Source organism: Muntiacus reevesi, chromosome 2, assembly GCF_963930625.1.
Source record: "Muntiacus reevesi chromosome 2, mMunRee1.1, whole genome shotgun sequence".
Classification (NCBI taxonomy): domain Eukaryota; kingdom Metazoa; phylum Chordata; class Mammalia; order Artiodactyla; family Cervidae; genus Muntiacus; species Muntiacus reevesi.
This window is the reverse complement of record NC_089250.1, coordinates 141,240,324-141,261,231: the sequence shown is the minus strand read 5'-3', so window position 1 is coordinate 141,261,231 and position 20,908 is coordinate 141,240,324. Positions and strand designations below refer to the sequence as shown.

General features: G+C 42.9%; 1 protein-coding gene and 1 pseudogene across 2 annotated transcripts in view; one reads left to right on the top strand and one right to left on the bottom strand.

Moving 5' to 3' along the window:
* ARHGAP19 (Rho GTPase activating protein 19) overlaps positions 1 to 12,889 on the top strand; it is a 60,758-nt gene extending 47,869 nt beyond the window's left edge. For both annotated transcript variants that reach the window (XM_065923005.1, XM_065923006.1), the window contains exons 9-12: positions 2,122 to 2,220; positions 4,197 to 4,307; positions 4,829 to 4,907; positions 9,051 to 12,889. In XM_065923005.1, the coding sequence (XP_065779077.1) occupies positions 2,122 to 2,220; positions 4,197 to 4,307; positions 4,829 to 4,907; positions 9,051 to 9,055 (294 nt within the window). In that variant the 3' untranslated portion in view covers positions 9,056 to 12,889. The remainder of the gene's footprint in view (positions 1 to 2,121; positions 2,221 to 4,196; positions 4,308 to 4,828; positions 4,908 to 9,050) is intronic.
* A 6,214-nt stretch (positions 12,890 to 19,103) lies between these two features.
* Positions 19,104 to 20,427, bottom strand: LOC136158261 (dehydrogenase/reductase SDR family member 4 pseudogene; annotated as a pseudogene).
* Positions 20,428 to 20,908: the final 481 nt, after the last annotated feature.

Below are 20,908 nucleotides of genomic sequence, written 5' to 3'. Positions count from 1 at the left end.
ATGTAAAGTGGCTGGCATCGTAGGACAGAAGTGGTAGCTCTCACCAGTGAGTTGTTTGCTGTTAGAAAACATGAAATCAAGAGCCTCGTCTGTTACTAAAAATAGAAATTCTAGTGGCTAAGTTTGTTTATTTTGGAGCTGTGGGAGCAAAATTAGGTTTCTTATTTGCCATCTTGAGACTCACAGTGTAAATACTGATGACATGGTTAAGTTTCTTTCTCAGGAAATTTGTTTTGTCTCAACCCTTCTTGAATTTTAGCTAAACAGGCAAGGTCAGCCTCTTGACTTCTTATTCAACTGGGACCTTCTTGAGGGATGAGTCTGTGTTTTTATTTTTATTTTTTATAGTTTATCTCAAGCATGGGGCCAAACAAAAACAAGTGCTCCAAAAATGTTGAACTGAGCTGTTCTTAACAGTTGACAAAGTCCTTTAAGAGAAATTTTTGTCACTGTCTTTGAAGTTAATTTGAGATCTAGCAAATTGTGCTGTGACTGGAATTTTATGGCTGAGTAATACTACAGATTTAAAGCAGTTTTGTGGTTTAATTCTTGGTAGAAACTAAGCCAGTAATTCAGGTAGGACAAGTGTAAATGACTTCTCTCATCAAGAAGACTGAGGTCAAAGATAATACAAAGGAAAAAACTAGCATTAGTTTTGCTTTTCTTAGAAAACTGGAAAATTATAGAGAAGGATTAAAAGAAAATAAATCACTCATCCTACCAGTGTTTACGTATTGGATATTCTTTCAGTCTGTTTCCTGTGAATATATTTTGACATAGTTATGATCGTACCATATACTTTGATTTTTCCCTTTTTCATTAACCATTACAGCATAAGTGTTTTCTCATGCATGCTTGTAAACTCCTTGCCTACATTTAAAATATTGCCATTTATTTTTGAAAAAAACTATAATTTTACTGTTCTCCATCATTATAAAAATAATGAATACTCACTGCAGAAACATTGAAGTCTCCAGAAGAGTGTCAAGAACAAGTTAAAAATCATCTGTAATCTACTGGTCACATTTTGGAGTATTTCCTTCTTGTATTTCTTTCCATGAGTATATATTTCATATTATTTTTGCTTAGTTGAGGTAAAAATATATATTCCATTTTAAGAATACCCTACCCTTTTCATATAACATTACATCAGAACATTTTCCATGTCATTAAAAGTCTATAAGCATTTTTAATGCTTGTATATTTCATTGTATATAACCTGATGTATATAGTTTGTCCTCTGCTGGACATATTGGGGAAATTAGGCATTTTTTTACTTTATACATTTTTGTTCATAAGTATTCTCTTTGCAGATTATTTCCTATAAGTGGCATGACCAAAGGGTATGCATTCTCTGGGGGAAGCTGATACAGCTACTTTTATACATAGGTCCCTTCTCTCCTCTTCCTGTTTTTTTCTCCCTAAAAATTGCTGAAGCTTGTTTGTTTTATTAAACTTATAAATTTGAAATAATTTAGATTTGGAGAAAAATTGCAAATATAGTATAGAATTCCCACATACCTTTCACCTAGTTCCTTCTAATATTAAGTAATATTCTTCCTTAGTTGTCAAAACTAAGACGTTAACATTAGTACATTACTACTAACATTGCAGACTTTATTCGGATTTTACTAGTTGTAACACTAATATCCTTTTTCTGTTCTAGGGGCCAGTCCAGATACCACATTGCATTTAAACACACATACACACATCCTCCCACTCTCTTTGCACTTTATTTGTGAAAGAAGGCAGATTGTTTGTCTCCCACAGTCAGGATTTTGCTGATTGCATTCCTGTGGTATTATTTAAGATGTTCCTTAGTCTTCTGTATTTACTGTAAACTGGTAGTTAGATCTAATTGTAGAAGCTTGATCTGATTCCAATTTGATTGCTTTGGGGTATGTAGTATTTAACTTAACCTCAGGTTAATTTGATAAAATTTGACTTGTTGGTGGCATAATTTTTGCCTTTGTGATTTGCTTGCCAACCTACTAATCCATATATGTACACATTCACTTATTCCTGGACGTCTCTGAATATTTACATTTAGCTATTAATTGTCACAGAATGCTGTCTCTTGATGGGAGACTGTAACAAAATGTTTTCTATGTTTGCTTCTAGTTTAATAAGCATTCTGGGACCCAGACACCGGGACGCGAACCTTCTACTCCCCTGGTGCAGAAAAGGGCTCGTTCACGGTCCTTCAGTGGCCTCATTAAGGTAGGCATGCTGTGCTGTCATTTTCAATATTGATTGTGAGAAAATTTAACAATCTGGCTCTTCTTAGGCATAAACAGTTTTGTTACGTTCTTTGGGATTCTATAAAGGGTTCACTTATAAAGAGAAAAGGATAGAATTTGGAAATGCTTTTAATTTTCATTGCATTCTGCTGTGTTTCAAATCAGAGAAGGGACTCTGATTGGAGAAGTAAGGGATAAGAGAAATAAAGGTCCTTTGCTGTCTTCTGGGGCTAAGGGCAGAGTCCTCATTTCTGATTTACTGTGCAGGTTGCTGAAGTTACGAAGTGTGAAAGTTGACAGACACTAGAAATAGATTTTCTAATAGCCTAGTGACTTTTAGGTAAACCCCAAATTTTGATCAGTTGTTTTCTTTTCTTTGTCTAAAGCTTCATTAAAAATCTTGTTTTTAAAACAAATGCAATATATACTTCTGTGCTGTTGCTGCCAGCCTTCATGGATGATCTGAATGTGTAACTAAGGGACGTTGCCAGCAGGTGGCAGTAGATAGCTGATTATGGGGGTTCAAATTTCCAGGCATAGAGAAACCAAGGAAAGTCTGTCATTCTTCTTGGTCATAGAGATGATTGATAATAAGAAAAGTAATAGTTAAATAAATGTTTCTCTGTGTTAGTCAAACAAATGTTCCTTAACTGAAGTTAGATGGGTATAGTTTTTTCTTCATAGTGAACTCTTTTGCTGTTGGTTCTAGAAGTATTGCTAATTGTTGCTTGAAAGGTAAGAATATAATATTCTCTTGGCATCTGCCCTCTTCTTTACTGAGAGAGAATTTAAAACTTTAGAATTATAAAAAAGCTTATAATTCTATCAGGAGAAAACATCAGAACAATAATTTAAATGGTGTTAACAAGTTTCACAGGACAGAAGGGTTAAGTGTTTTCGTTGTAAATGAGGAGACTTTCAAGCTAATAATAGATGTAGGTTTCTGCTTGACAGCAAAGGAATAGTGAAAGGTCTGTTAAAAAATTCAGTGGAAGCTTTATAGCTAGTCCTGTGACTCCTGGCATCTCCTATTCAGCTTACTATGAGGTGATATCTGACTTCTGAAAGGAAGATGAACTGGCCTTATTTTTCCAGCATTTCTGTGTTTTAGCTATTTGATTTCTTTCCTGCTTTGATACCTTTTTTTGGCTAGACTTATTTCCTCCAAAATTCCTCTTATGTAAATGATTTATTGCATCAGAATATTCCTACTGATGTTTATATTGTAAAGTTTAATGTTCTAGTTTTGATATGTTCTTTTTTTGGAATTCAAATTTATTCTCTAAGGAGAAGAAAGAGAGGATTTCTTCGAAGATGGTAGAATTGTCACTGTCAGCTGTTACAGTAGGTTACATCAGCTTCTAAGCTGTTCAGAGATGAAAGGGCTTTTAGTCTTGCATTGAATGTCAGTATGGTCACATGACCCTTTTAAGAAGGCCTGTATCCTCTTGTGGTTATAATAGGAGCTCTTAGAGAATTTTTCCAAATTTTCCAATCCTGTGTGAGGGAGACATGACACGGAAGCAAAATCTTAGAGTGGACCCTGTGTTAAGTGTCTCTTAGTAGGGAGGGGAGGAGGGACTCTTAAAAGCTGCCAGAGACATGTCTTTAGGGAAAAAATTATACTGGTAGGTAACTGGCATTTCTTTTATGGCCTGAGAAACATTGTAATTGACCCATATTAGTTGGTTTAAATCAACTATAAAGTTTCTTTTAACATTTCAGTCCTTTAGATAGTTTAAAGAGGAATAGTGATCACCTAAAGAAAGGCAATGTTCTTAGTTTTTTTCAGTAACATGCTTTGACCTCTCGTGTAAGATGCCTGTGGGACTTTATCAGAGAGCCGAGATTTTTTTTTTTAACTTAAGAAACTGTAGTTTTGAAGGCCAGTATAGATATATATAGTACAGATATAGTAGCTGTTTATAAATCAAATATTTTCTTTTCCTAAATCAGCGGAAGGTCCTGGGAAATCAGATGGTGTCAGAAAAGAAAAACAAGTACCCTACTCCGGATTCTGTAGCCATTGGTGAATTGAAGAGAGCCAGCAAAGAAAATATGAACTTAGTAAGATACTGTTCTTTGTACTTTTTCTCTGTATGTGTTCATCTGTAGAAAAGAAGAAAATTAATATGCCATCATTTGTTTTACTGTGTTTCTTTGGGCCATTCAGCCTTTATTTTCAATCTTTTCATTTATGCTGATTGTCTTTTTTCTGTAGGCTTTCATTGATTCATCCAACAAACACATTTCAAGTTCAGGGAGGACATAGCCAGTTACAGGCAGAAATGACAAATGCAGTGAAATAGCTCCACACACAAAGTGCTGGAGGGAGCAGTTCGTATTGGGAGAGCCCACAGGGTGCGTTACATTTGAGCCAGGCCTGCTCGACACTGCATTAGCCATGGACTCATCCTTCCAGGAATGGTTACTTCATTAAGCCAGCAGTAAAACAGTGAAGATTAATGAGATATGACTATGTTGGTAAAACTCTTCATGTTGAAATTGAACAAGTAAATAATTCCTCTGTTAGCAAAATCTGTTTACAGGAATGACATTTAAACCACTCTAAAATTTTCTTGTTACAGTTATTTTCTGGCTCTCCAGCTGTCATGATGACACCAACAAGACTGAAGTGGCCTGAGGGGAAGAAAGAGGGGAAAAAAGGTACTAACTGTACTTATTCTGTATGTCTTAGTGAATGTAGTTCCTTTCTGCATCTAGTCAGTCAGTAGCAGGTTTTGAATTCCCACTGTGGTATGGTGGTAGTTGGAAGTGATGTAAAAATTAGAAGGCCTGGAGTTTATGTAGCAGATGGTTACTGAACATCTACTCAGAACTGTCCCAGGTGCTGAGGGCAGAGCTGTGAACACAGACCCACAGGGTCCCTGAATCCTCAGACAGACAGGACACATGGGAAAGATATTTTAAGAGTACGTGTTAAGCAAATTAAAAGCAAGTGTAAGCTCACTTGTGAAACCAAGTACAGGAGAGCTGAGAAGGTGCTTAGCAAACATGGAACAATTGCGTTCTTTTTCTGCGTAGACTTTAGCTTTGTTTATTCAATTAGGCTTTCCAAATAAAGAGCTCATGCTAAAGGACTCTGGAAATCAGATCATACAACATGTTTTTAAGGATATTTAGGGTAAAAAGGATAATTCAGTGCTGAGACTGCTGACTACCCAAGTCTCAGCTGATGGAGGGCACCAACTGCTGCGCTTTTCTCTGAGGAAGCCACATGGCTCACTGGAAAGGCTGGGGGATCTGTGGTTAGGACCAACCACTCCCTCTCAGCCCACTTTCTCCTTCGAAAATGGAGATAATATTAATAGTTGTATCTACTTCTTAGTTTTCTAATGAGTCTCAATTAAAACAATGTTTTGAAAGCACATTGTGATTGTTAAAAGCATTAACAGGCAGCAGTAATTGTTACTAAGGAAAACTGGGCAAGACTTGGTCTGGTTCTATAAGGCTTGCATGGCAGATGAAGTAATTTCTGGTTTGATATGCTCATTTTACCATTGAGATACAAGCATACTTACTGTTTGAGGCATAAACAATAGAATGAGAACAAAAGCCCAGTCCTTACAGATGAATCTTTATTCTTTTCTAGGAAATTAGATTTCTTTTTGGAAGAAAGAAATGCATTAAAAAAATAAGCTAGTTAAATATTTTACCAAGAAGTTTTAGAGCAGGGCTTCTTCCTGTTTACTGTGGACTTCCTAAGGGCTCTAATAAAGTTCCTGGTATCATTGATGGAGTTTTATGTGTAGGTGCATATGAACATCTTTCTGGAAGAGAGAATGTATAGTTTTTATAAGATTCTCAAAAATGTTAGTGATTTAGAAGTGGCGGCCCACAGATAAATGAATGACCTCCCACTGGATTAGGCAGTGGTATTTTCACTTTACCTTCTCCCTGTTCACTTCCTCTGTCTGGGAACACCTATGGGTGTCATGACTTCACACTATTCTCCTTCTCTTCCTTCCTCTTTATTTTTTTCCATCTCTGCAGTGCTTTACTGTCGTCCGCCTCCCCTTCCCTCTCTTCATATTTTTTCAGTGCTCTGTCTTAAGGCTCTGCCCGTCCCTGCCCTCCCCTCCATGCCTGTTCCCTTAGCGTTTGGTCTACTTGTGCAGCTCAGTTCTGTTCTCTGATTCCCTTTCCCCAGCCTGCAGCTCCAGGTCTGAGCTCTGTCTAGTCTCCATTTCCACAGATCCAAGTGCCTGCCACCTTTCTTGTACACAATGAACACAGTACTAGATTTTTTTTTTTTTAATGTTGATTTTATTAAAGGAGGACTTCCCTGGTGGCTCAGGCGGTAAAGCGTCTGTCTGCAATGCTGGAGACCTGGGTTCGATCCTTGGATCAGGAAGATCCCCTGGAGAAGGAAATGGCAACCCACTCCAGTACTCTTGCCTGGAGAATCCCATGGACAGAGGAGCCTGGTATGCTACAGTCCACGGGGTCCAAAGAGTTGGACACAACTGAGTGACTTTCGCTTTCACTTTATTAAAGGAACAAATATTTTTTTGAAGAAGAGAATGCAATTTTATTATCATCATCAATAGTGTATTCCCAAAGACATGTATTTAGCCTGGAGTTTCTCAGGTGGCACTATTGACATTTTAAGTCAGATGATTCTTTGTTGTGGGGAGCTGTTCTGTGGGCTGTGTGAGAGCTCGTTGCATTCATGGCCCCTGCCCACTGGATGCCAGTACCCTTCCTCCAGTTGTAACAACCAGTGTCTGCCCCCTGACACTGCCAAATATCGCCTTCAGGGGAGGGGGCAGAAACACTCCCTGATGAGAACTGCTGATTTAGCACCTATGTATTAATGGGCATTATTTTCAGCAGTCAGAATCCTAGCCATTGTTCAAAGCCCAGCCTAAACCCTACCTCCTCTGTGAAATCTTCTTTGGCTAACTAAGACAGATGTACTTTTTCCTTTGAGCTCTTATTGACATTGCGAAGATGTTGACATTTAATGTGATTTATCTTAGTTATTTACTTCATATGTTTTGTCTTACTTCTTTAGCTAGTTTGTCTTCTGGAAGACAAAGGCCAAACTTAATATATTTGTGACACCCCCCCCCCCCCCCCGCCCCTTCTCTTCTGCACAGTAATGACTGCCTTGCATCCAGTAGGCATTTAGTAAACATCAGCTGGTGAGAGGTGTAGTGGTGGTAAGAATATGAGCTTTGAGTTCAGTTAGACTTGGTTTTAGTCCACAGCCTTAATAGCTATTTATCTTAGGGCAAGTTCATTTGTATAGGCTTCAGATTCTTTACTTATAAAATGGCAAGAACATTACTTCATGCACAGTTTTTTGTGAGAGTGAATGAGACAGTGTACATAAAGAATTCAGCAACACCTGGCACAAAATACACACTCAGTAAAGGTAATGTTATTGCCATTTAGATGATTTAATAAAGTGAGATTAGGGCAAGAGAACAAAATGATGCTTACTTGGTAGAGAGTAAACAATTCTCAATTAGACTCTCTAACCCGAAGTTCAGTTCAGTTCAGTCGCGCAGTCGTGTTCGACAATTTGTGATCTCGTGGACTGCAGCATGCCAGGCCTCCCTGTCCATCACCAACTCCTGGAGTTTACTCAAACTCATGTCCACTGAGTCAGTGATGCCATCCAACCATCTCATCTTCTGTCGTCCCCTTCTCCTCACACCTTCAATCTTTCCCAGCATCAGGGTCTTTTCAAATGACTCAGTTCTTCACATCAGGTGGCCAAAGGATTGGAGTTTCTGCTTCAGCATCAGTCTTTCCAGTGAATATTCAGGACTGATTTCCTTTAGGATTGACTGGTTGGATCTCCTTGCTGTCCAAGGGACTCTCAAGAGTCTTCTCCAACACCACAGTTCAAAAGCATCAATTTTTCAGCACTCAGCTTTTTTTATAGTCCAACTCTCACATCCATACATGACTACTGGAAAAACCATAGCTTTGACTAGATGAACCTTTGTGGGCAAAGTAATGTCTCTGCTTTTTAATATGCTGTCTAGGTTGGTCGTAACTTTTCTTCCAAGGAGCAAGCATCTTTTAATTTCATGGCTGCAGTCACCATCTGCAGTGATTTTGGAGCCCCTAAAAATGAAGTCTGTCACTGTTTCCACTGTTTCCCCATCTATTCCCCAAGCATAAGTTATTTTTGAAGGACACATTGATATCCCATCTCATGAAGTGATGGGACCAGATGCCATGACCTTAGTTTTCTGAATGCTGAGTTTTAAGCCAACTTTTTCACTCTCCTCTTTCACTTTCATCAAGAGGCTCTTTAGTTCTTCATGTTCTGCCATAAGGGTGGTGTCATCTGCATATCTGAGGTTATTGATGTTTCTCCTGGCAATTTTGATTCCAGCCTGTGCTTCATCCAGCTCAGCATTTCTCATGATGTGCTCTGCATATAAGTTAAATAACCAGGGTGACAATATACAGCCTTGACATACTCCTTTCCCTATTTGGAACCAGTCTGTTGTTCCATGTCCAGTTGTAACTGTTGCTTCCTGACCTGCATACAGATTTCTCAAGAGGCAGGTCAGGTGGTCTTGTATTCCCATCTCTTTAATTTTCCACAGTTTGTTGTGATCCACACAGTCAAAGGCTTGGCATTCTCAGTAAAACAGAAGTAGATGTTTTTCTCTGTTTTCTGTTGCTTTTTAGATGATCCAACAGATTGATCTCTAACCCTCAGGTTGTAGAAAATGCTAAGTATAGATTTCTCTAGCTTTTAGGTGGGATATTTGCAGAAAGAAATATTTACAAATGCGTTTAATGTTCCTTTTTCTCTTTCAGCGTAGGATTCTTCTGAAGGATCCAGAGTTTTCCTGTTGTCCACCCAGAGTTCTTCTGTGGGCCAGGGGCTGTGACCACCCGCAGAAAAACTGGGACTTGCAGCTCGCTTGCTGCGTGTTGAATTGTGAAAGCCAACTAATCCTGTGACTCAACTGATACCTCTAACCTCACTCAGCGGAGATGTCTGCAGATTCTGCCTACTGAACCGGTGCTAGCAACTCTCTGTCTCTTTAAAAACAATGTCCTGGGGAAACCACTAAACCGCCAAACCAGCTTACACACAGCTCATCAATGAGCAGAACTCGGCAGGCTCCCCTGCCTGTTCCATGTGTTTCTTTAGGCGGGTTCTGTGTTTTGGAAATTTAAAGTCTGTGCTCAACTGCAGTGATTTGTTTAAAAAGTGCAGTCAATCTAGTGGATTGATGTTATTTTTAACTGATAGTTTGGACTTTTCTCTGTTTTGATAGTATTGGGGGATATGTTGGGTATTGTTTTATTTGTTTTTTCTTATATTTTTAAAAGCCATATTTTGGATAGGTAATTGAAATGGGCTCTAAGCCAGATGTCTTTTCTCTTTTTCACTTTAAGCTCTTTGTCTTTATGAGGCTGTACTCCTCAGTACCTATTTGTGTCCACAGAATTTATTGCTTTCCTGGGAATTTTTTTTTTTTTTATGATTTCTTGGGCCTGAAATTATAGGTATTTGGCCTGCAGTATTGACTAATTCTGAATGATGCAGTATCTTAGCAAATGATGTTAAACTGTGTCCTTTCTTCCCTCCTTCCTTTCTGTCTCCTTCCCTGTCTTCCTCTTTCCTCAGTGATGTCAGAATAGTCGTATGGTTGCTGAACTCCTGCATTCATTCAGATTCCTCTCACCTAAAACATGTCTGGTGCCAATGTGGTGCCTTCTGTGCCCAGTCACTGTGACTCAAGGCATGTCACCAACAGCTTACTTGAGGCTTGCTGAAGTACCTGTATGTAGTGGAAGCTCTGGAGTAGGATTAGGCTGGGGCTGGCTTCATGGCCAGGATGACTGCTGATGGATGAGATTATACTTCATCCTTCTAAGGGATCAGGTGTGCAGGCTGGACCATCTCCTGAGAGCAAGCTGGAGTCAGAGGAAGGAACTGAGCATCTGTCTCTGCAGGACTGAGAGATTTAAAGGAAAGAATGTTCTTGTTTGGAAGCAGTTGTGGTTTATCACCTGTGTTCATGGGCAGCTGCTGACCTGCCCCTTTGCTTGTCACAGTGGACACCAGGAGTAGTTTGGAGATGGGCTGGAGCTTTGACTGGGTTGGGGATGTTCACGTGTGTTTTGAGGAGAGTGGCAAAGCTGATCCAGTGAGATGTCACTGTCCAGAGAGCAGTAGGGGCAGGAGGGAGTGTTGTTTTATGCCTGCTCTGTTAGATGTGTAACCATTCTTACCCCATGTGCTGGAGCTGAGTCAGGCCTCAGGGGAAAGCCAGTTGCCCAGCAAACTATGACTTCTGCCCTATTTTTAAACTGTTGAAATGGTGTGTTATTGCTGAAACAAAAGATGATTCTGGGGAGCACAGTTTGCTCTGGTATCTGGAAGTCAGTCTTGTCCGCTGTATTTTCTGTTTCTTCTGCTGCCGTAACAACAGTAGTGGAGAAAAATGGAAAATTTGGCCATCGAACTTGATAGATTGTAAATAATAGATGGTTAGGAGTATAAAGCTGCTCAAAAGTCCCTTTCTCTACAGTAGTTTTATGTCATTCTTAAAAAATACTTATTAGCAAGTTCATACATATCGGGTTCTATTTGACTTTTTTCCTTATAAAATTTCCTGCACCAGCTGTCAGTGAGTGCAAACAGAGACCCCTGTGGTATGACCAGGCGGTGTCTGCCCTTAACTCAGTACTTGTTTTCTTAGTTTGTCTAAGCGGTGCGTTCTGGAGTGGTGTGGTCTGCTAAACGTGGTCTGGCACAGGCGGAGGGAGCAGAGCAGTGACCTCATACCTGCTTGTCATCGAGTTGGTTCTGTGGTTCTATTGGAGCGAGGTTCTATTTGAGATTTAGTTGGTTGACTGCAGTTAGTAATCCAGGCTAGTGTTCTGGGGCTGGGGTGGTGAGAGATTTCTGTCATGTGCTTCTGTATAGCTTGCCCCTTTGGGCAGTTTATGTGGGTATTTGGGTATGTGTGTTTCATTAAAGTATTTATTAAATATGATTTCCCTTGCTGTAAGGGTATGAAAGGTCTTTTCTTGTTTGTTTTTTAACAGAAGCTGTGATCTAGTTGGAATCCAAATTTGAGAAATAAACAGCATAACATTCTGCCTTATAATATGTAACTGTTCTAATCCTGTGGAATCTTACGGAGAATGCAAAAACAAAGACCCTTTCAGCATTTACTACAGGAGGGTCGTGTTTCCTTTCTGACTCGGTGGGCAGGCATTTTCGAGCCAGTATTTAACAATTTAAAAAATATGTAATATTATGTTTGTTTTTCATGTTGAAAGAATTTCTTTGGAAATGCCTCTTGTTGCTTTTAAAATTTCCTTTCTTTCTGGGGTCAGTTGCAGTGGATTTTGATGTAATATTAATGTGGGGCAGTATATCTTGTGTGGCTCAAGCATAAAAATTGCAGACCACTTCCTTAATTCAGATCAGTTGGCACTGGGTGAGCTATCCTGGTTGAATCAGTGAAAACCTTGGGCACTGGACTTTCTAACTTTCTAACTGGGTACAGCGGTGCAGTGTACCTGCTTTGAAAGACTCCATTGCAGCAGTGAAAGAGGATTGGATGATACTGATTGTACCTGAGTGCCAAAACACAGTCAAGGAGGTGGTACCTCGCGAATCGTAACTGAAACTGTAGTTGACCCTCTACCAGCTCATTACCCCGAATGATTCTTCCGTAGTCAGGAATGACAATGGGCTACCTTGGAAAACAGAGCAGTTTGGGGTTAATTGTGGTGATCACTGGGTGTTCCAGCGGTGGCTGTTTTATTGGCTTGTAAGAAAGCCAGTGGTTCCAGAGTGTCAGAGCAGAGCCATTCTCTCCTCTGGAACAGGAGTGTTTCTGTTCAGCTTTCCTCATAGAAACCTCTGCTAGGATACGGTTTAAAACACCGCCTTCCAGGAGATCCTGTGGTCTCAGAGTGGTCTCTCTATTTCATCTGCTTCCTTCCTTCTTGCAGAGCCTCACGCAGATGCTTGAAACTGGCTCTCATTCTGAAGCCTTTTCTGAGTAGAATTCCTTTCCCCAGGAGAGAGCCGCATCCATCTGGAAGCCTTGGTACCGAAGACAGGACCTGGATCCAAAGCTGGATACCAGCAGTTGGCAGGACTGCTAGAGGAATTGGGGAAGATTCGGGTTTCTAAGATGCACAAGCTTTTCAGACCAGTGGTAATTAATCCGATTTAAAACTCACTGTGGGAGAGCTGGCTTTCCTCTGCAGGTCATGCTGAGCCGTTTCCACAGGTGGAGAGTGGATGGGAGGGCTGGCTAGGAGGTGGAGTTAAGACTTAATAGCCCGAGTGCTTGGGTTACCATGGAAACTGGAGTGTGCGAGGCCACAGCAGATGCTAAAGAGCCATTGAGCACTCCCCCAGACATGTTTGGGGACCAGCAGAACTGGTTGGGGAAAACACTCCTGCCCCAGGGTCCTTTCTTCACAGCAAGGCTTGCCTTTTCCCTACCCTTATGCTCGCTCAACAAGAGAAGCAAGGTTTCTTAACTGTCTAACCATTTTTTATTTTTTCATTCTTATTCAACTATATCCTATATATATATATGTAACTGTAAAGAAACATGTATTGTTTTCCTTTTATATTCATGTAATATTTGGAAATTAAATTTGTTTTATATCTATAGGCTTTGATCAGTCTCTTCATTTACATTTGACTGATGGATTATTTTAAAGAGAGGTTGCCTCTTAAAAAAAATTGTTTGTTTCAAGTTTGAGCTGTTATGACAGAGATGGCCTCTTGTTCTGAGGACTATGACACCTAAGAACAGTGTGTCTTTGGCTTGCTCTCCAGCTGGGTGGGTGGGTTCAGGGGGAGTAGGGCTTTTTTGGCTGATAGGAAATGGGATTGGAACCTCTGGGAATTTTGAGTTTCCTGATTTCACTTGGCTGAGTCTAGAATGCTTTGCCCAGATTTCAGTTTCTCACATAATCTTTATTTCCTCATTTAAAAATAAGGAGGGATGGTTATAGTAACAGTAAAAACCAAGTGACATTTTCATCTCGGCCAGCAAGCTGTAGTGTTTAGACAACTCTGGTTGAGATGTTGTTTCTGTCACTTACGTATGTGGGCTTGGGCATGTTCCCCACTCTGTAAGGGAGTGGGGAACGATACCATCTCAATGATGCCATGCTCAAGAGGCACATTTAAGGGCTTAGCACAAAGGTTTTAATCTGGAGTTTGTGATTTCAGGACTCTTTTGCTCCTGTAATTGTATGTAAAATTTTGGGTATGTTTGAATTTTTCTAAGGGAGAGATTTCAGAACCTCCATAAGAATCCCAGAGGAGTCCTTGACCACTAAATACTGAGCACCGCTAGCCTCACACAGTGCCTGGCAGATGGCAGGTATTCATTAAATGTTAACTTTCTCTGTCTCTGCCAAGGACACATTTTATAATCAGCTGCTTACTGATGCTGACATGGTTATTTTTGATAACAAAAGAGTTACATCCAGAACAGAAATAAAAAACTCTTCTGTTTTTGCCCCATTACCTGCCTGTGTGTTCCTCTTGAGCCGTGTTAGCTCCCTAAGTTGCCGCTCAGACCGTCTGTCACTCTCTCCTCATCCCCCAAGGACCAGTTCATATTATTTGCAGTAGAAAAAGGAGTTAGTTCTGTTCCTTTAAAGTGTGGAGGGACTCCTAACAGCACATGGGAAACTCAATAATGCAAAAGGAAAAGGGGTAGAAGGACAGGAGTTATTCTGAAAAATAGGAAGAGGATCAAAATGTCTAGTCCAGTGCTGAGCACATAACCATTAATCACTGAGTCACAGAGCGGGATGAAGACGCAGACGCATTAAACAGCGGGGAGAGGAGGTGGGAAGAGAGAGACCTGGGAGGAGGCTTCGACTCTCTCCTACTCCAGGGCCTTTGTGCCCCATGGCAGGTGGCCCATTTTTGCCCCCACTAGATTCCTGAATTAGAAGCACAGAAAGTGGGATGGTGAAGAAGCCTGAGACCTAGGCTAGAGGGCTGTGGTGGGACCATCAGGTTTGTTAGGTGCTTCTTTTATGTCCTAGCCTCTTAAATTCCCTATAAAAAGCAAAAACAAAAATTGGGGTTGAGCGGTGGCCAGGTCTTGATCCTAGTTGATCATTAATATCTTATCCTTCATTGGAAGCATCTAGTGCCCAGATCCCCAGGCTTTGACCTTGGAACCAGTGTGCAGATTAGTAGCAGGGGCCCTTGGTGTCATTGTTAGCTTTCTCCTTTTATTACTGAAAGTCAGTCTTTTAAAATTTTCAATGCCTTGGTCCCAAGGAATGCTTAATTCAGTAGAGCCATATCCGTGGGCAACAAAGAAGGAAAACAGCCTGTCTTAAAACTTTAAGTGCGGAAGCCATTTCTCGGCACCAAAGTGGGGGATGCTTTTAAGAGCTTCTCCTGCCCATGTACTTGCCAGTTTTCCAATACTGGAAGAGGAATATAGTAGGGGCTCTAAGGAATTCACGTCTGAATGAAAAATTAATACCACAAGTTTTCGAGTGCTTATGTACTAAGCTTTGTGCTGGCCAATTAATTCCTTTCCTCCTTAAAGTCATACATCTCTGTGAAGTAGTCTTAACTCCAATTTTATAGTAAAAGACACATTTGAAGAGTTTAATGTATCCATTGTCAACTAAAAAGTGGTAGAGTTGAGGTTAACATCCAGGACTTTAAGAACTGTGGTCTTAAGCAGGGTCACACACCCCAGTGTCTATAGGAGCCAGGAAGGAAGTGTAAAGTCATGAAAACAACAACTACTTTGCAAGATTTAAAAACATATGGAAGGGACTTCCCTGGTGGTTTAGTGGCAAAGACTCTGAGCTCCCAATGCAGGGGGCCTGGATTTAATCCCTGGTCAGGAAACTAGATCCTACATGCTACAACTAAAGATCCAGCATGTTGCAACAAATATTGAAGACCCTGTATGCTTCGACTAAGACCTGTAATCAAATAAATAAATATTAAAGAAAACCCAAAACAAATTGTAATACAAGTTCCTCCCACTGGCTATCTTCAAATGAACAGCCAAACAGATGAGAATAAAGAGGAGATATCACATGATGGAAAAACTCCTAATAAGTCTGCAAAACTGGGGGAGGGGTGAATTGGGAAGGACAGGGCCAAGTATAAAGGAAAATAAAAATACATGACACTTAAAAAAAACCCCAACAAACCATAGGAGCCAAACACAAGTCCTGCGCAGTCTGGCTTTAGCCCTCAAGCCCCATGAGGCATCTTGTGCACGATGCTGCGCTGCTCCTAGCTGGGACCCAGGTCTGCATAGGACTTTCTCCAGTGATGCCCGGTGCTGGCTCTGGGATGATAGCACGGTGTGCCCTCCAGGAACGGTGTTCAGACCCAGGAGGGCTGGTGCCCACTGAAACACACCATACCCCCACCCCCGAATGCCAGGCTTAGGGAAGGTCTATCCTCATCTGTTGCTCTCCCGCATGCATTGCCCCATATGGTAGCCTCTGGCCACATGTGGATACTGAGCACTTGAAATGGGGCTAGTCTAAATTGAGATGTTCTCTAAGTGTAAAATACACCCCAGAATTCAAAGACTTAATAAAAAAGAATATAAAAATGTCTCTAATTTTATATTCATTCCTTGATATTTTAGTATATTGGATTAATTATATCATTAAAATTAATCTTACCTGTTTCTTTTTATCTTTTTAACGTGATTACTAGAAAATATTAAATTACATATATGACTTACGTTGCTTTTTTCCCCCACAACTCCTGGGGCTCTAGTCCAAGGCTATTCTTTCTTCCCCAGAACCTATTCCTCAACTCCATCAGTTCCTGTGGTCATATCGCCTCTTTTCTTTTAGTACTGAGACCACCATGGAGAGTGGAGGCAAGGGCAGAAAAAAGCAGTGACAGGTTTATCCTTTGGCTTCTCTGGGCTTGGCTCCTGCCATTCATGGCTGGCTCTGGGAATCCTCAGCGTGGTCCAGCTCACTGGTGAGTACCTATGGGCTGCAGCCCTGGGGCGGTGAGGTTCCTCCAACAGGACTTTGCTCAGGGTGTGTGTCAAGCACTGTCCATCTTTCCCAGTGGGGGCGCTGCCCTTTAGGGTTTGTCCATGTTGTGATCCATCAAGATATTTTTAAGTTAATGAATTCACAGTAGGTAGCGTGTGTCCTGTATCTTCTATGTGGATAAAAATGTTGCTATAAACTGTGGAGACTGAAATGTGTGTGTATTAAGAAGGCTCTTCCTATTCCTAGATGCAGGCAACTACTGGAAGCAGAGATGGAAGCTGTGCTGGTCAGAGGAGAGGAAGCATTAAAAATGTAACCTCCCTCCCCCTTCCCCCATTGTCCTGGGCATAAGGACCCATTAGGCGTACTGTACAGCTTGGAAGTCTAGGGCCAGGGCCTTCTGCCTCTTGCTGGTGAAAAGCTCCTGGGACTTAGTGGAAACCTCATGCCCCAGTAACCCAGGCTTTATTAAGCACTTGAATGTAGCTGAAATTGACCATTGATGAGGGGTCTTGTATGGCAGCCTTGAACACTCACTGTGTGTGCTGCATTGAATGAACTAACGCGAAGAGGAGAGACATGGCCCGCCTCCTGGTCTCTGCTTCGCTTTCCCAAGCCTCCTCTTTCCAGACGAGTCTAGAAACCATCTGGTTTGGAGGAAAGGGGGGATATATTTAGTCTGAAGTAGAGATCGATGTAGAATCAGAGCCAGTCAGAGCTGTTTGGGATTCAGCAGAAGTGGTGGCACCTTGGGGTCCTTGTGAACAGGGGAGGGGGTCTGAGGACACCAGCTTTCCTATGCCTGCTTCAGCCAGGGAACTCCCCTGGCTCTGACTTAAAGTAAGAGTTTTACTCTTACTGGCAGAAACAGATTTGGAAAGATGGTGACTTGGGGCTGAGATGAGCCCGCAAGTGAGTGGCAGTGAGAGGCAGTGCGGACCCTTGGGTTTGTGTCTCTCCTCAAATCAACGCTACCAAGTGTACCGTTTGATAGGTTTTGACAGATTTCTATATCCCTGAAGCTCACACCCCAATTAAGATGTATGACATCCCCGTCACTCCAGAAAGTTCTCTCCTGCCACTTAAGAGTCAATCCCCCACATGCCTGCCCCAGGCTGCCATAACATTTCTGTCACTGGAGATTATTTATGTCATGAATCCCATCTCCTAATTTGTAGTGAGTGTGTTGACAATGTCTCCTTTCACTCCCTGGCTGGCTATACCTGTTTCGAGGTGTAGGAAGGAGGACCCTTGTTTCTGTATTTCTGGGACCCATGGCAGGAAAGGAGAGGACTGATTCTGGGCTTTTGGAGACCTGAGTTCCTTGAAGGCAGGAGCTGTTCTTCATATTCTGTTCTCACGATGCTTCCTATGGTGCCTGGCACAGAGAAGGCTCTTAGTAAATGTACTGAACTGGGTCAGACCTGTCCAGTAATAGAAGGATCATCTGTCGGGGAAGCTGGTTCCTTCCTGGATAGAAATGTGCTGAGGGTACTGGTGCCTGTCACTGAGGAACACAGGAGGACGTGGGCTTTCCTGCACCGAGAGATGCCAGGGCTGGAGCTATATCCAGCCATCTTGGTTCTGCCCCCTGTGATGCAGTGCAGTGGGAGAGACAGTGGATCCTAATATGACCCGGGAAGTGACCAGGTAGAGTTGAGTTCTGTCAAAGCAGAGACGGGGGCACAGAGTCTAACTGAGAGATCTAGGGAAGCTTTTCTGGAGGGCATTTGCTAGACCAACCGTGGTGCGTGTGACTTAATGGCTCTGAGTGGGAGGAGGGAGTTTATGTGGCCCCTGAAGTTGCTGTTATCATAAGATTCTGTAAGTAATGGGTTTGTTGATACGCAGATTGACACCACCCTTATGGCAGAAAGCGAAGAAGAACTAAAGAGCCTCTTGATGAAAGTGAAAGAAGAGAGTGAAAAAGTTGGCTTAAAGCTCAACATTCAGAAAACTAAGATCATGGCATCTGGTCCCATCACTTCATGGGAAATAGATGGGGAAACAGTGGAAACAGTGACAGACTTTATCTTTTTGGGCTCCAAAATCACTGCAGATGGTGACTGCAGCCATGAAATTAAAAGACGCTTGCTCCTTGGGAGAAAAGTTATGGCCAACCTAGACAGTATATTAAAAAGCAGAGACATTACTTTGCCCACAAAGGTCCGTCTAGTCAAAGTTATGGTTTTTCCAGTAGTCATGCATGGATGTGAGAGTTGGACTATAAAGAAAGCTGAGCGCTGAAGAGTTGATACTTTTGAACTGTGGTGTTGGAGAAGACTCTTGAGAGTCCCTTGGACAGCAAGGAGATCCAACCAGTCCATCCTAAAGGAGATCAGTCCTGGGGTATTCACTGGAAGGACTGATGCTGAAGCAGAAACTCCAATCCTTTGGCCACCTGATGGGAAGAACTGAGTCATTGGAAAATACCTTGATGATGGGAAAGATTGAAGGCGAGAGGAGAAGGTGACAACAGAGGATCAGATGGTTGGATGGCATCACTGAGTCAATGGACATGAGTTTGAGTAAACTCTGGGAGTTGGTGATGGACAGGGAGGCCTGGCATGCTGCAGTCCATGGGGTCGCAAAGAGTCAGACACGACTGAGCGACTGAACTGAACTGAACTAAAAGTGCCCTCAGGTAGCCACACAGATTCGTGATTTGGGTTAGAAAATGGCCTGATTTTGTCCATCTATGTTTTGCGTCTTGGGAACAGCAATGGAAATGAGTGGATGGCTGGGTGAAACATTTTGGGCCCTGCAGACATGAAGAGAGGCAGAGGGGCAAGGAAGCATCTGGTGTCTGTGAAAGCCACGGAAAATTCTAAGTGTTGCAACATGGAGCACAAGGGGAACTTATTTTTTTTTTTTTTTTCGTGATCATCTGCATTTTATTTGCACCTCATTTGCGAGTTGTTAATTTCCAACTCAGTTCCTTCCACTCCAAGTTCCTTCTGTCCCATCTCCCTCAAATTTCCCTGATGTCCAGAAAAAAATACTAGTTGGTCTTTACCACAGTAGACTAAGCCCTCTCAGCAGGGCCTGCCCTGTTCTCGCAAGGGACGTCTTTGTCCAAGGCTACAGCAACAGCAGGAATCCTCCTAAGACTACACCTTGATAGCAGAGAATGCTGGAGCTTTTTACGGGGCAGAATTGATTTGTGTGTGTGTGTGTGTGTGTGGCAGGGGGGTGTTATGGTGTAAGGTTAGCAGAATGCTAGGCAGAGGTGGGAAAGGCCAGTTGATGGATTCGGGAACAGGACTCTGGAGTTGGAGCCCAATCTCTGCCATGGTGGATGCTCTCCACGTCCTTAGAGGTGAGATGGGGTCCCTCCAGCCACTACCACTGTCTCCCCAGTGATGTAGTTGGCGTCTTCAGAGCATAGGAAAGACGATGCCGGCACAGTCCTCTGGCTTGCCTATCTTTTTGATCTGCATGGCTGCTTTTATGCTCTCCTCTCTTGCCTGATCCTCCCACAACATACGGCTGAAGCTAGTCTTGATGAGTCCAGGCGCCAGGCAGTTCACCCAAACATTCCACTGTGCCAGTTCAATGGCCAGGTTCTTAGTGAGGCCCAGCAAAGCTGTTTTAGAAACGTTGTAAGGACCCAGGCTAGGAAATGGGCTGTAGGCTGCGACGGAGCACACGATCACTATTGAGCCGCCTCCTTGTTTCGCCATTTCTGGCACCACTGCCTTTGTCAGCAGGGCTGTTTGTGGCCTTCACGTTAATGTCCAGAATCTTGTCCCACATCTCCTCGGTGACATCCATCAAGTTTCCAAAGAAAGGGTTGACAGCAGCATTGTAGATCAGGATGTCCACGCCGCCATGAAGCTTCACAGCCGTGGCCACCAGCCGCTCCCGGTCCTCAGCCTTCCCTACATGGCACACGGTGCCCGTCACGCTCAGCCCCTCCCCTTGCAGCGTTGCCACTGCCCGGTCCACATTCTGCTGCTTCCGGCTGCTGACCACCACATGGGCCCCGTCCTGGGCCAGACGCCGGGCGATGGCAAAACCGATCCCGTCAGTGGAGGCCGTTACTAGGGCTACTTTATTCGCCAGCGGGTTCCAGCGCGCCACCCCGCAGCTTGCCATCCGGACCGACTTCCACGACCGCGCACAGGCACCCAATGGCAGTCGCACCTTCAGCATGGCGCCGGCCGGTTCAGGACTCTGCACCGCCCAGGGGAGGTGACAGTGGGGCAGGGCGAAGGGTAGGGCCAAGGGTGAATCGCCGCCTACTCGGCGGCCCGCTCCCCTCCCAGCTCCCCGCTCCCGGCTCCCGGCTCCCTGTAAGCCCAAGATCAGGACTGCTCGTCCCGCTCCGCGTGGGCCCTTGGCCAGTGACAAGGGGAACTTATATGTGACTGGTGTGGTGGTTTAGTGCTGTCATGTCTGACCCGTGTGACACCATGGAGTGTGGCCCGCCAGGCTCCTCTGTCCATGAGATTTCCCAGGCAAGAATAATGGAGTGGGTTGCCATTTCCTTCTCCAGAGGATCTTCCCAACCCAAGGATCGAACCTACATCTCCTGCATTGGCAGGTGGATTTTTTACCACTGAGCCAGCTGAGGAGTCCCCTGATGTGTCTATAGTGAAAGTGAAGTCGCTCAGTCGTGTCCGACTCTTTGCGACCCCATGGACTCTAGCCCACCAGGCTCC